Source organism: Orcinus orca, chromosome 8, assembly GCF_937001465.1.
Source record: "Orcinus orca chromosome 8, mOrcOrc1.1, whole genome shotgun sequence".
Taxonomy (NCBI): domain Eukaryota; kingdom Metazoa; phylum Chordata; class Mammalia; order Artiodactyla; family Delphinidae; genus Orcinus; species Orcinus orca.
Window position 1 is genome coordinate 33857716 of NC_064566.1, and position 16139 is coordinate 33873854.

Genomic DNA, 16139 nt, shown 5'->3' on the forward strand with positions numbered 1-16139 from the left:
CATGCTCTGTTATGTAGCCTGATTCATTGCATAAGAAAACTAGTATGTTTTATCTATAAGGGTGATCTAGATATGATCAAACTCTACTCCAATCTCCACTGTACCTCTCAATCACAGTCTATTTCTCCAATTAGAGAACTCGAAGCAACTCATCTGCTATCTTAACTCAAATTAGTCAGTGTTTTAAGACTGAAATATAAATGTTGTGAGATAGGAAATGATTGATTATATCCAGAAACCCTAGATCAGCACCTGCTCCACACTGATTCAGAGTCTACCCTGTATTTGTATCAACAAAAGACAAAGTCGGTTCTGTTGGAAAAGTTGAGTAAAAACATTAGGGTGTAACTGCTCTGAAAGGTGTCAATTTGTGAACATAGACTTGATTCTTTAAACTTTTGAACTAGCATAAGACACCACCTTTCCTAAGAAATTTTTATTGACTACATCAAGAATATGAGAAGTCTGCAGGACAAGTATCCAGTAAAAGGACTTTAAGAAAAAAGAAAAGAGAGCTGTTCCAAACTCATTAGACAGCAGCAACTCCAGTAAATAGGTGCTTAACTTTCTAATGCTAAAAATAGGTTTTTTCAGAAATAACTGAAATAAGGAAAACATTACCTATTGATCATACTACGCATATAACAACTGAATTTTCCTTTATGTGCATGTAGGAAAGTCAGAGAAAGGGACAATCATCATAACATCAACTGTCATAATGCATTTCTAAATATTAGTAAAATCAATTTAGCTTAACTTGATTTGTAATATATTTTTTGATTTATTCAAATTCCCTGCATATATCCAAACACATATGCCTACATCTTAACGATCTAAAATCCTTAAGAGCAATATCAATTTCTGTGATGCTTAACAACTACAGTCTTTTCTCAAAATTATACTCCCATGTGATTCATGTAGTGTTATTAAACAAATACTAATTGAAGATAAAGGTCATTTTCAAATGATTAAAGAAACACAAAATAAATAAACAATCTGAGAACATCTATGTTAGTATATTCATTTCAAAATTAAACCAACAACAGTCTTCAATAGTCTTCCAACAATCATGAAATCTGTAGAATGCACCTCATCTATCTGAATGATGGGCAGTTGCTATAATCTGGGACTGTTAATTTAATTACATGCTGTTTATTCAAAGTAACAAGTTTTTCTCCAAGACTTATTTGTATAATCATTTGATGTTCAAATATGTCCTAAGGACATAGTTAATTAACAAATGAGCAATAGCTAGTTCATGAACAAAAATAACAAAACAGAAAGCCTAAAATAAAAATTACATGTGTATATTTAATGTACAGCAGGGGACAATGGCCAGAGAAATGTTTTAGAGGCAAGATTCTCTTGATTCAGGTTTCTTTTGCTGTCTTTTCTGAGTGTTGGTCATAAAACTCCATAGTGTCAACTATTATCAATAGAAAACATACTTGGACTACAAAGATATGTAAGTAGTCTGTAAATATCACAGGATGATTTTCTCACGAATCAGACTGGTATGCTACCACATAAACAAATCCCAACCATCATGACAATTTATTTAACTCAACTAGTTAACTTATAAAATAGTTTTTTATATTCTAATATAGAAATTTTAGTTAGTCTAAAAATTTGCTATTGCAAATTTGCTATTGCTGCTTTAATTTTATGCTGAGGAATCTAAAGTGCTATTATTGTTACTGATTAAGTAAGTATATACTACTTGAAAATTACAGTATTATGCCTTCATATTTGGCAAGAATGTGAATATTGGTCTATGAACCAAAGAAATAATTTTCTTCTCTATCAAATAATTTTTATCCACCAAAAAACCTGAATGCAAAGTGAGCATTCTTTAAAAAATTCCACCTTTCAATTGACATTTTATATGTAGGATCAGAAATACCTGAATTTAGAATATCATTACTACTTTTTTTGAAAGGCAAAAAAGGAAAAAAAGTTACATTTTAGTCAAGTATTGCTAGAAAGAAATAGGAAATCTTTCCACAAGTAAGGTCCACACTACAATGGCAAAGTCTAGTTAGAAGCTTTAATTTAGTATGTGAATTTCCACCTCACCAAAAAATTCAGATACTTTATCTAGAGACCAGATCAACTTTGAAACTACCTTCAAGATATCTCTAACCTTCAAGTAGATAAAAATGGAGAATTGAAATAGAGCTGTATAATATAAATTTGCAAATATTTCTGAGGCAACAAAATGACCAGTAAGAATTTTAAAATTTACTTTAATGACTCCATTTCTAAAATACGTGAATACTAAATGTATCTATTATGTGTAGTAAAAATACCTTGTCACATAGCCATACATTTTTTCTCTCTTCCTTATTATCACCATTCTAGTACATAACATATTTTCTTACCTCTGAATGTTTTACCACTTTAAATAACCTCAAGCTATTGGTCTACTTTCCAAGTTACCATGAGGATATTTACTTGAAATCTATCATCTACCTACTTTTATGAATTCAAGTTAACAGAAAGTGGCACTTTACTATATTTTAAGATTCTTTTTTTTTTGAGATTCTTTTAAGCTTTCTTTTCTGAGAAAATTTCACAAGCCATCAGTTGCTTCTGTGTTACCAATAACTGGCATTAAGAACATTAGCCTTTTTATTCTTTAAAAGAAAGATTATTCATTTACGTAAACTGTTTTCTCCTTGTTTATACATATTGATGATTTCAAACTGGGTCTCAAGAGCTGGATTTCTTGGAAACTTAGACTTTTGGAACTGGAATGGACATTAGAGATCATCTACTCCAACCCCTTCATTTTATGGTTGAGGACACTGAGCCCAGAAAAGATAGCTGAGTGACTTTGGGCAAGTTTACCAAGTGAGAGAGCCAGAATCAGAAGCCAGGTCTCCTGACACCAGTTAGGAGCCAGGTCTCCTGACTTTTAGTCCAAGGATATTTCCATTACACATACACTGACTCTCTATTCTTTGAGGCTGTCTTGGGGCTGCTCACACTGCTCAAGCTACTTTGTAAATGATCACATTCACCAAATAAAATGCTTTTGATGACAAGTCATGGGACCTTGGAACACACCTGTGTAGTCAGGCTATACTCATAATCATGATTTCCCCCTGCCTGGAACACCTCAGGGACTCCTCGTGGAGCATGCAATAAATTATAAGCTCCTCAACATGGTATTCAAAGCAGTATACGCTCTAGCCCCAACAAATCTCATGAAAGTCTCCCCCTCTTGATCTACGCTGTTGACACTAGCCTTTGTTCAGTTCTTCTAAGGCGCCAAACTCCTTCCTATCCCGCACATGCCATTCTTTCCACACAGGCTTTTTTCCCCACACTTTGTCTGGCTAGCTATTAATTATTCTTCAGATCTCAGTTTTAAATATAAGACCCCTTAAAAAGGATTTCCCCAAGCCCTCTGATCATTTGCCCCATTCCCACCTCCTTGTTTTTACATTCTTATTGCAACCTATATCTTTTAGTGTTTATACCAAGTCCAATTAATGAATCATTTATTCAGTCACTTATTTATATTAATTTCTTGTTCAATCTACTCCAAGCTCTATAAGAACAGGCACTCTGTCTATTCTTAGTCACCACTCTACCCTCTAGCACTTAGCAGACTGTGCTGAAACACAATAAACACAATAGCTAGTATATTTACTATAGCTAGTTGATTACTATGTGCCAGACCTTGTTCTAAAGCTGACGATCTTACTTGATGCTCCAACAATCCCATGAGGTTGGTACTAGTATTATATGTATTTCACAGATGACGAAACCCAGGCACAGTGCATTCAGAAAATTGCCCAGTATCACAGAGCTAGTAAGTGATGGCACTGAGATTTGAATTCAAGCATTCTGATTCCAGAGTCCATTTTATTCAAATAATTATTATGCTGATGTACACTCAAATATTTGTTGAATAAATGAATAAACTTACCCACCAAATCAAATTAATCATATCACTGAACTATATAAATGGAATAACACCACCACATATAGAGTTATAATATTTCAGGCACTAAGTAGTATACATATTTTAATTATTTAATCTCACAGCAACCCTACTGTCATTACCACTTCATAGATGAGGAAACTAAAGAACAGAGAGATTAAATAACTTGCTCAAGATCATATTGCCAGTTAAGTGGCACATCTGGTGTTCAAACACAGGCAGTTCATTCCAAGTCTGTGCCTTAACTTCTATACTGCCATGCTGTGACAGCCCATATCTGAAAACAGCTCAAAGTTAATAAAATACTAATATAACAATAATTAGTGAACACACAAAAGAGGGAGGAAACCCATCTGTTTAGGCTAAATTGACATCCTCTATATAATGGAGATAAATAAAAATGCTCTTCCCTTGTATAAATGAAAGGTAGCCCTTCCTTCTGGTGGATATCACTCCATAGCACAGTGAAGGGTCTTTCTGGGGAGTGATGGATGTGAAGGATGCCTTCTGCATTTCTTCTCTTACCCTTTAACTGGGCTCCCTTGCAAAAGGCACCACCTGCATTTCCATATGCGGTAGCCCTGGTTAGACTACATAGAATTGTCAAAAGCATGTGCACACAGTAAGGAAAAAGGAAAGATCTAACTCTAGGATAAAGGCTTAAAAAATGCAAAAGCAATGTAAAAATCCAGAGCCATGGTGAGCAAAAAGAAAAATCTTGCTCAGATGTGCTAAAACCTTGTCAAACCTTGCTAAAATTACAGATGCACTATGCTCTTCACTAAACTCTTCAGTTTCAGCAGCTAGAAAGTGACGATAACAACACTTACCTTGAAGGAATCCTTTCAATAATAAAATAATATTGGTGAAATCCTTTCTGTAAATGATAAAGCACCATGCAAATTCTATGTTTACTCAATATTCAAATCTTATAGACTCTATAAGGATCCTTTTTTCAGGTCTTAAAACAATTTTGTTCTCTGTGAAAAATTACTAGTGAAAAAGCATTGCTTTATATGATGATCCTTTGAACGTATGATTCCACTTTGCACATGGTTGAAATTGTATACTCTGAATATGCCAGCACAACAGAAACAAAAAAAGAGGCAGCCTTAGCATGAGGTAGCCTTTTTCTCTAAGATCGTCCTTTTGGAAGAATACTTAAAAACAAAAGTGTAATGAAAAGAAAAATTTTAGTTCAAGGTTGGATGACTCCAGTCAGCTCATTTGGACAAAGGATAGATGTTATTGTTCCAGAGTCTGGGTATTCAGCAGTTTTAGAAGGTGTGCTATAAAAGTAGGGCAACGAAATCTAGCTTTAGAAGCCAGATCTCACAGACTGTGGCCCGTGTGCAGTGTCAAAAGAATAGACCAAACTGGTCAGTTGCATGAAAGAAAAGTACAAATAAATCAGATCAGCAAGAGTGTAGATGAAATGAGCAATTTGACCACACAGTTACAATGCATGATATTGGAATTACTGAGCACAGTTAATGTGAGAGACATTGGGAAATTCATTTAAATTCTCTATATGCTTCAGGTCTCCCAGATGCAAAATGCAAATAATGAAAGTCTTTCTTTCTAAAGTGGTGTCACATGCTTAGGAGAAGGACACTACATGAGCAGGGAGAATAAACCTGTTATCTTTGATGACAAAATGAGATCTTATAACCTTACCTAACAGATTGGTTAACCACAAGGCCAGATCTTCTTTCATCGGTAGCAAATTAGCTTCATGTCTGCTGGCCAGCCACTGGCTATACTGATGCATATCAGAGAGGCCAGGTCCACTGCGTACCTTTGGGCTCAGAGCAGTGCACATTATTTATCCACTTGTAATACCTGTTTTGGAAACAAAAGAGCAATTGCTTTTTATACAGACTTCTCTTGTTAAAATCTCACTGCCAATGACACAGTAAGGAACAGGATCTGTGGAAGTTCGGATGACAAGTCAGGTTATTAATTATTAAACCCTCATGAAACACTGTTTGCTTTACTTGTACTGGCCCTGTCACTTTTGACCAACTACTTGGTAGGAAGCAGCAGCTGTCAAAGGTCAAATAGAAAAATCAAACAGTAAGCTCTCTGCTTGTGTAAAACATCAGATTTGGAAAAACGACAGTTTCTAAGGAAAGAAATTCTACTTATTCAAAAACAATAAAAAGTGGTTGATTAAAATTTTGGTATCCAAATTGTAAACTCCCATTGTTTGGGTTAATTTTTGAAGCCATCGATTTCCACAGAATTTTAGGACTGAATACTAGCAAAATTGACCTTTGTTCACCGCAATTTAAGCATTTCATTTGGAAACTGCTTCAACATGGAGTAATTCACACTCCAAATTTTGATCTGCAAAATTTGGACTTGCAAAATTTCTTATAAACATATGACCACTACTCTTAAAGCTATTACCTATGAGATTAAGCACAGCCCTTGGTTCTTTGCAGATGGCCAAGTAATCATGCACTTACACTTTAGAGAATTGGGTGGGACATGGGGGAGTGCATCCTTTTAGAGTCCCTACTACACTTCTCTTATTTTACAGTTAATGAAAACAAAATCAAAGAGGAAGGGTGACTCAACCAAGATCATATAGCTAGATCACGGCAGAGTCAGGCTTGAACTTGGGTCTTTACTCTAAGACCATTACTGTTTTCAGAATGACACATTTTACAAAATAGTGTCATCAGGAACCCACGTTATAACCCAGGAATTACACCGTAATTCTAATAAATATCGTCACAGGTTTTCTTTTGTCATACTTTGTACCTTCTCACTTTGTATGTTTTGCATACTAGGGTTTGTTTGTATTCATGTTTAGCAAAGAAGTAATTACATTACATATCTTATATCTACACAGTAAGGGATGATTTCACTAACCTATGAGTAACACAATCTTCTATGTGGGTTGCAGAAAAGATGTATGAATATATACTTGGCCTTAAATGTAGTACTATTGTATGCATTACTTATAGGACCTAAAACTACAGATGTAATATTGGAGCGGGAAGGTAATAAACTCATAAGTTTATGTGTAGAACTCCATTCTGTATGCAAATAGTGACTATAAAATAACCAAATGCATTATGACTGAATGAAATGAAAATGAAGATGTTTGCAAATGACAAAAAGTAAGATTTATATGATATAATGGGGTTTTCAGCTATATTTATTACTAATGGTATTTTAAGTTCACCACTATAAGTTGTATATATCCTTGTCAGTTTTATCATTTGAAACGTTACATAGCATTCTTTTCCAATTAATCTCAAACTCTAATTCTCTTAGCCTCGGTTAATTTTTGCCTTTTAAAGACAGCTTTTAAACAAAATAAGACATTGGTGTTCAGAAAACTGTAAAATGTGACAGTTTCACAAACATTTTGCTGTAGCATTAGAAAAGACTGCTGGGAACATGGTTAAACACCTAAAAAGTGTCATAAATATATAATTTAAAAGCACAGACAATTTAATTTCCAGAGAAATTATGCTTTGAAGTAATTTTTGCAGAAAAAAATTACTGTAAGTTTTCTTTGAAAACACCGTCCATAAATCTCTGTATATCTAGTCATCTAAAGTAATAACTAGTGAAAATGTGAAACATTTTAATATACCTTGTCATATGCTACTAAATTGTCATTACAGGGACCAGAAGATCACAATTGTCTATTTTCTTTTGCAGTTAATCATGACATTATTCATATAAAGTCCTAAAGATTCTCCAAACCCTGTGACTAAACCAGAAGGCTAAAACATTTTTTGCCCCAGTTCTTTAAAAAATAGGTCCAACCCCAGGAAAACAAAACATTTCCCAGTAGTTGGTTAGGATTCCTACAGGCTAGCTAGCCTCAGAAACAAACATTTAAGTAATAATACATTTAAGCACATGATTCATACATTTAAATAACTAATTGAAATCTTAAAAGGGTTACCTCTAAAATGCCTTTCTTCTCAAGACACAATATCTCCCGCTACTTTCCTGAAAGTGAGATGTGGTAGTTCAGTAACTTTACCTACATCCTATTATGTTCTCTGCAACTTCCATTTAAGCATCAGAGTCCTATTTTGCTTTGTAAAAGCAAGAAGACACCTCAGATTCGTAAGCTCATTGTCCAGCAAAGAATTCATCAAGGGATAGTTTACAGTAAGCCTAATGGCATGTAACAGTTTCAGTGAGCCAGAGGGACACAATCTGTCCCCTCAATGCTTCTAAACAGTGAAGTTTTTATTTTCCTTGACAGTGGCACATTTATTTCTCATGTAGTCTGTCCTGTATTTTGCCAGAAATGTAATTTAAACTATCTTCTAATATTTACAGATGATCATTAAGTTAAAACAATAAGAATAACTAAGCAATGTTTGTTACGCTGCTTTGTATATAATCAAAATTATATGTAAACTGAAAAAAAAGAAAGAACAGAGTTATATTTTCCCAGGAGGCAAAGGTAGGAGAAAGAAGGCTTAGTGGGTAATTAGCATCTGATAGTAGTTAAACAATGAAACATATGCCAAATATGTAGACACCTAAGTCACTGTCATAGATAGGGACTCTTCTGTTTAAGGGACTCTTCTGTTTAAGTCCCTTTTGAAAAAAATTAGGATTTTGATCCAAATTCTTCTGATCCTTTTTTCACATTTTAAATCACCATCAAACTTGGCATGACTCTATGGTTTAGCTGAAAGTCATTACATGGTGGTCTTGGATTTAAATATAGCTGAGATATGAATAGAAAAGATGAAAATGGACCCAGCTAGCCAGATCAAAATTTGGAGTGTGAATTACCCCATGTTGAAGCAGTTTCCAAATGAAATGATTAAATTGCGGTGAACAAAGGTCAAATAAATTTATATTACCCAGATAAAAAGATCACTACAGGATTATAAACCTTTTATAATTTTCAACAAATGTTTAATCCATCTGAATGAGTTGAATTAGATCACAAAGAACAAATTACAAGACAAAGGTCATTTCTGATCTTTTGAATTCATTCAAACATTTTCGAAAACCACCAGAGATACCAAGGGGTAGCTTTTAAGACAGGAAATGAAATGATACACTGACGTGAAGAAAAAAAATAGGTTTTGGAGAAAGAGAAACTTCTTTTTTTGTATAACATATCTAAATACTGAAAGATGTTACTATTAAAATTCATACAACCTAAATATTTAAAAAGCTTGATAAGTAACTTCAGTAATTACTAAGCAAAGCCAATCGCTTTGAAAAAAGGAGTAAGGATTCAAATGCTTGTATGCCTTCTTCAGACTATGGCTTCTCCAAGCTTTATGGGTCTATCTAAAAATGGATAACTCAACCCTCAGGATTTGGAATTCAGAAAAATAAAACTTAAAGGGAAAAACATGCAGAAACTTAATACAGAATTCTTCAAAGAATGTGTGTGCGTGTATTTTTTTCTTTCTTTCCATAGAAGTGATTCTGGAATAACCATTATGAATATGATGAGACTTGAACCAGCCCAGGGGAAGAAGAAAAAATTAATGACTCCATAAGTACAATATCACATGTTTTAAAGATTCTGTTTAGTCTGTTGTTCCAGAATCCCAGTTGAAGACATAGTTTTGACTCTGAGGAAAAAGTATTCTTTTTCACCACCTAGAGGTGTGCTTCGATTATGACCAAGATGGTTTCTGGTTTATCTCTAGTCTTTGTTGCCATATTATAAAAAAAGTATCGCAATATTGCATGGAAAATAAATTGGAAAGACAGAAAAATAGGAATAAAATGATAAACATTATATCACTACTGTCTGATATGAAATTCTGCTAAGAAGCGTGAATAATAGAATATTAGAGCTGGAATCAGGAGTCCTGGGGTCAAATACTGGCTCTACTACCTGGCCATTTAGTAGTTGTTCTATCCTAGTTATATGACTTTTTCTCTTTGTACTTGAGTTCTCCAGTATGTATAATGGAGGTTAACACCTCACATATACGTGTGAAGATGAAATATTTGTGTCAGTATTCGGCATATATTTTACATTCAACAAACACTAGCTAAATTGAAATCATCACCATAGGAAATATGCAAAAATAAAGCTTCCACTGACTTATTTTAAAAAGAAAAGAAATTCTGTAACAAAAATAGGAATATTTTGTAGAACTCTAGATAACTAAGAAATGGCAAAGGCCAGGGGGAGAAATGAAAACAGATAAAGAATTGATGAAATAAAACCATAAATAATGGAAAATCCCAAGTCTTCTTCATATTGAGAGGGATGAAACTCCCAGGATGATGAGTGAAATGCTGAACTCCAAGATGGGTAGTTTACATGTTTTTAAAAACAAATTTTGGTAACATATTATACTTCATTTTGGCATCAAAGACTCATAAGCTATTAAGAAAGGGGAATGCCATGCCTCTCAAAATAAATGTGAAAGGATGTCACCACACCCTTCCCCCCCACAAAGACACCTAACTGTGGCCATTTAAAACAGAGTGCTAATGAACCCACAGTCAAGGGTCCCTGCACTAAAGGTCACCTTTGTTCTGATTTAGAGCATCGACCTCCCCTCTGTCTAGTCAGTTTTGTGTGCTATGGGTGTGAAACAACTAAGAAAACAAAGTTTATAGGCCAATAACACTGTCTTTTACAATTAAAAAAAATAAAAACACCTTAAGCCAAACACCCTTCCATAATCTGGAAGGAGAAAATGCTATCTTTCAAACTAGACTCAAAGAATTAACAACCAAGGATAGCTCTAGATGGCTCTTTCACCATTCTGAGTTCTTTACGCCTATGTGATTCACTTTGGCTGGCCAATAATATATCTACAAAGCTATATATTCTCAACCAATGTCATGAATGTAAAATCTTAACCTAAGAATCTGAACAGAAAATAAAAGTCCAAAATGTAATCAGAAAGGTAATTCTAGATCTTGTAAATGGACCTCTGCTTCTGGCTAAGGGGAGCAACTTGTCTGAAATTAAAAAGCGCCAAGTGTAAAGGCAAAATGACACTCGTTACTAGTTTTTCTAATTATATAATAAAATCTTTAAACTCAAATGGACCTTAGAAGATTTACCAGCCAAATTTCTGGTTATTAATAAGGGACTGGAAGCCTAAGACATTTTGGCCTAAGTAACAAGTCTAGTTAGTCATTAAAAGTACCCTACTCAGCCCTTCTGGTGCCCAAACTCAAGGAATGCTAACTCTCTTCCAGGAATCTTTTTCTTATTTTGCAGCCCCATGATGAGTTGTCTTGAACCAAATGATGGTATACCTACAATAATAATTCCTTCTCAAATCATGACCAAAATATTAAGACTGAGTGGGAACTAATTTCTTATATTTTCTTGGCATTAGAGATTTTTAAGTTTTTTTTTTTTAATTATACTAAAGTATTCTTCCAAACAATTTAGCTCAGGTTTCTGGACCCCTACCAGATTAATTTCAAACTTAATTTGAATAGAAAATCACCTGAAAGCCATTAATTGATTAGGATGTTTGAGGACTTACATCAAAATTTAACCTAAGTTGATTAAGTAAATCTTAATTCATAAGAAGATGTTGTTGTGTGTGTGTCCATGTGTGTGTTGTTTGCAATAAAAAGATTTCTGTTTTACGTAACTATAGTGTAGTTGAGAGCTAGCAGAGTTCTACATTCTGTTGAATATATATGTACTCTCATGTAAGGGGAGAGCATTAGCAAAAACTCAGTTGCTTTGACTCTGAAAACATTTAGGACAGAAAAATTACACAAGCATCTTACTCTTTTTGCCAAGAGATATTTTCTACCTTTACTCCAATTCTTTTCTCTAGTCAGAAAACACTGAGTGGAAAATCTTGATAGTCATCCAGGAGAAATTAAAAGAAACAGCGGGATCTCTGTGCCACCATATCAAAACCACAAAGATACCAAAATTACCTTAACATCAGCTCCAGTTTTAACAACTCCCTCTGCAAACAAACTGTTAGAGCCTCATTATTTGGTTTCAACCAAGGTAACTTTGGCCTTCCAAAGGCTCCCGAAGTCTATAAATATAAAGCAGGCTTGCAGGCTTGAAGCAAAATTCTAAAATTATGCATAACATACTTAGGATTAATATAAGACCTGACATTCTTCCATACCTGCAAGTTTAACTAAAATTTCTTACCAAGATACTAGGACACTCAGTGGCAATCACAGTACCTTTTGCACCAGATGAAATAAATTTTGCCTTGTGAGTTTATTTCCCAGCAAAGCACAGTCCACATCACAAAAGTATGGTGTGTAACACTAAAATGAAGAACTAAGCCCCAAGTTCAGTAGCACACAGGCTGAAATACAAGCTACCTTTCCCTTTCAGAGCCCACTCAGGGAACCGTGTACTAAAGCTGCAAGGTGCATTGCAAAGGCTGCCTGTCCCATGCCTCAGATATCTGTCCCTTACCTTGTCTTAGGCACTGAGAACCAAGATGCCCATGCTGGAGAGGACTGCCACAGTCACCACCTCCTCCTCCACAGTTAGGGGGGAGCATTCCTCGAGAAGGAACTCATTGATCAATTTCAAAGACAGGCTGGGCAAACCAGATCCAGCTGGAGTTAATCAGCGTCCACACTGCTAAGATGTTAGGGAAGAAAACCAGTGAGCAGAGGCCTCCTCAGCCTTGTCTCTGTGAATCTCAGGGGGTAGGTGAGGAGAAAAGGTGGATTTCCTCTGCCTGGCTGGCACCTCCGACCTGTCTGAGCCTTTATTTAACACTAGGAGGCCTAATGGGTGTTCCTGTGCACATGCAGATCTTATTTCCTGGGCATAAGATCTCCCATAGTTGATCTAGCTTTGTAGGAGAGGGTGCTTGGGGAGAGGGAGGAGTTTACAAGAGAGACAGTAAAGTTTTGCAAACTCTTCACTGTAAGAGGATGAAGATGAAGAAGGTGGGAGAGAGGAAAGGTTTTGATTTCCAAAAAGGTTAACTGGAGGAAAGTGGACAATCCCCCCGCCCCACACACACACCCCAATTGTACTGAAAGGTAGAAGACAGAATCTGTTAACCCCTGCTTTTGCTTCCCCTCTATTCATGACAGTAGAAACTTCGGATGTCTGGGCTAGGCTAATGGCAATTTATTAGGCTGATAGAATTTAATCTTGCCAGAATCGTTAATGCCTCCAAAGCCAAGTTGGCTCCTGTGCTCCCCAAATAATTTCAGATTCCAAAACCTTGCTCTTTGGACGAGAAGAACAATACCAGGCAAAAAAAATCGCCCCAAAGGGGGTTGATTCATAGGCTAGCCTAGCGTTTGTTTATTCACGTAGCAAAAGCTCGACTCTGTCAAACTCATCAGTGGAAGACAGCATCACCCCAAATCACGCGTGTCGTGCTCTTTCCCCCCCTCCCGGCCTCCTTGACTCAAGTAAAGCAATAAGGATCAATCCATTAAGACCATCCCCCCTCCGCTTTCCTCTCCTCAATAAGGGACAACGCTGAGCATGCAGACAGAGACCCTCTGCACGAAATGCATATGTGTGTCTTTACAATCGTTGTGCTAATGAGAAATCCTCACTCCTGTCCCCGGCTGGCTGAGCCGCCCCAGCGGGTTTCTTCGTTGCGGCGGTCATTTGGACTGTTCCACAATAGGGATGAGGAACACATGGTCGCTTCCAGGGAGTCAGAGAGTCACCCACTGCAGTGACCACACACCGAGCGCCACAGCCCGTCCGGCTGTCCGAGGCTCTCCACCCTTCCCAGCCGCGTGCCCGACGTTACTGGCAACGACGGCCCCCCTCCCCTGCCGCCAGCCGTGCAGCAGAGGCCGGGGCTCCGCAAGCCGGGCTGCAGAGCGCTCACGCCGCGGCAACGGCGGCGGAGAGCGGGGCCCGCCCGCCTGCTCACCCCCGCGTCCGGAGCTGGGCTGCTGGCGGCTCTCAGGGGCACCGGGGCTCCCGGCTCGGCTCCTGCAGCGTCTCGGGGCCGGCCCCCTCCCGGCGCGGGTCCTGCGGCAGCCGCTCTCCGCACCCCACCAGCCCGGCGGCAGCGGCAGCAGCTCCAGCCGCGCTGCCCCTCTTCATACTTCTCTGATGGCTCCTCTCGGTGCTGTTTGGGAAAACGATTTTTTCCCCCTGCCAGAAACAGATTTCCTACATTTCATCAGTCCACATAGACCGAGCGGAAGTAAAATGCTTACTTTTTCTGGTGGACAGCAAACGCAATTGACACTGATTTACCCTTCAAACGGGGAGAGATTGTATTACAAGCCCTTGGCAGCAATTCCGAGGTTGGGGCCAAGCTCCGGCCCCCTCCCAGTCCCCCAAACACTAACCTAAAGGGCGGGGGAGAGCGGTGGGGAGGGGATCATATTTAACTCGGAGGTTTTAACAAAGTCAGTGGCTTTAGCACAATATTAAAATTGGGTGTTGGGAAGGTTTTGCTTTCCTGGTCAGTGATTTTGCAGACTCGGAGGCATGAGCTTGCCAGTAACTTGGGCCACTCTTCGTTAAAATTGAACAATTTGATTTCTTACAACTCCTTTTAAATATCAGACTTTAGAAGAGGCTGTATTTCACGGCTGTTTTCGCTTTACAAAAGGAAATACAGTTCCACCCTTCCTTCTCTCAGCCTCAGCTCAGTATTATGTTGAATGTCATAGACAATTTTCTCCAACTGTTGTTTATTAGGGTATGTATTCTGAGACGAAAAGTCTCCCCATGAAGCAGACAGATGTTCAAGTGTCTGCTTCACCTCTAATAGACATGTGACCTCTTGTTGAGTGTCCTAATCGCCTCAGGTTACTACTTTCCGTGGAGTGTAGGCGAAAATGATCATACTTTTTTGTTGTTGTCGTTTCCATGTTCATCAGTTTCACAAGCATTTCTATCCAATGATCGTGTGGCACATGTATTCTAGTCCTCTCTTGGATATCATGTTTAAGGTGGTGAGCAATGTACCAACACACCCAGCCCAGCCTCCCCCCCACCCCCCCCCCAAAAATAGAAACTACCTGTGGATGGATAATAGCAAACTGATGTGGGTAATTTTAGATATAACTGAAAAAATGCATTTTGTACTTATTGCTTTCATCTGGAAATGGTTATTTGCTCTAAAACAGCTAGAAACTGCATCAGTTCTTTGGTTGTAGTAGCGGTGCAAATAATGAAGAAGGGAAGAAAACAGATGGAAAAGTTTGCTGGCGCTGAACTCCAAGCTTTTTATTTCAGTTCAGTTGGGTACTGCAGTTAGCTCCATATTCCTCCTTAGGCTTCCCGGAAGAAAGGGAAAAGAGCCATTCCTCATTTTAAGGAGAAACAGCGTTATAAAAAGGCCTATCTTACTGCTTAGATATACATCAACGAGAACAACAAAACATACAGAACAGGATACTGATGAATTTGAGCAATCATTCTGATAATAAAAATTTTCAAAATTTAACCAGATAGATCTGAGTGTTACTACAGGCCCAACAAAGAACTCTTAGTTTCTGAACCTATAAAATTTAAGTAAAATCAAACATCCTTGATAATTCTTCATGATCAAAATATCAGCAGCCAATAAATGTTAATTTCAATATCTTCAGGGTATAAGAGTTCAAAAAGTTTAACACCTAGATTTTCAAAAGCTCATAGTCTCCTTTCTATATAAATATTCTTGTCACATTATTCAATATTGACATTATAAAAAGCAAAGTGTAAAGACAATATTTTTGTTGATTGAGGGACAATGTTAAACCCAGTTTGGGAAAATAAGGAGGCTTCCAGAAGCTTTGGGAGAACATAATCATTCAAATTACTCCCTTTCATGCCCCTTTCTTCCAGGTATTTTTAATTTTAAATTCTGCCTTATATCAGATCCTCTTTCCTTTTTAGCAAAAGCCAAAGGGATAATACTAGGAGAAATACGTATTTTCTCCCTTAGCATCTATGAGTTGTGCTGAGTATTCTTTTGGTGACAAAAGAGAAGTAATACAAAAGATTTCTGAAGAGGCAGCAAAGTAGTGTTTTCATTTAAATTTTTTTCAGCATTTGTAACAATTTCCATTTGATCTTTATTTTGTGTTTTTTAAATCAAATTTATACTTATGTATTCCAATCAGTCACTTATAAAAATTTGTCAGAAAATCTTTTCATCCAAGAATTTTCTTGCCTTGGTCTCAACCTAAACATATTTGTCTTAGGAAACCATAGTGCAACTGACTCAATGATAACCTCCCTGATGTGAGGTGAAGGAAGCGAATGCCTCACCTAACGGGGTGAAAA

At 37.1% G+C, this 16139-nt stretch overlaps 1 protein-coding gene across 13 annotated transcripts in view; it reads right to left on the minus strand.

Moving 5' to 3' along the window:
* GAS2 (growth arrest specific 2) overlaps positions 1-16139 on the minus strand; it is a 159550-nt gene that overhangs the window by 105938 nt on the left and 37473 nt on the right. For 7 of the 13 annotated variants that reach the window (XM_049713497.1, XM_049713498.1, XM_033409507.2 and 4 more), the window contains exon 3: positions 5630-5794. The exons of 2 other annotated variants lie outside the window; for them this stretch is intronic. In XM_049713497.1, coding sequence (XP_049569454.1) covers positions 5630-5774 — 145 coding nt within the window. In that variant the 5' untranslated portion in view covers positions 5775-5794. 4 more of the 13 variants (XM_049713500.1, XM_033409520.2, XM_004263926.4 and 1 more) reach the window with 4 other exon arrangements.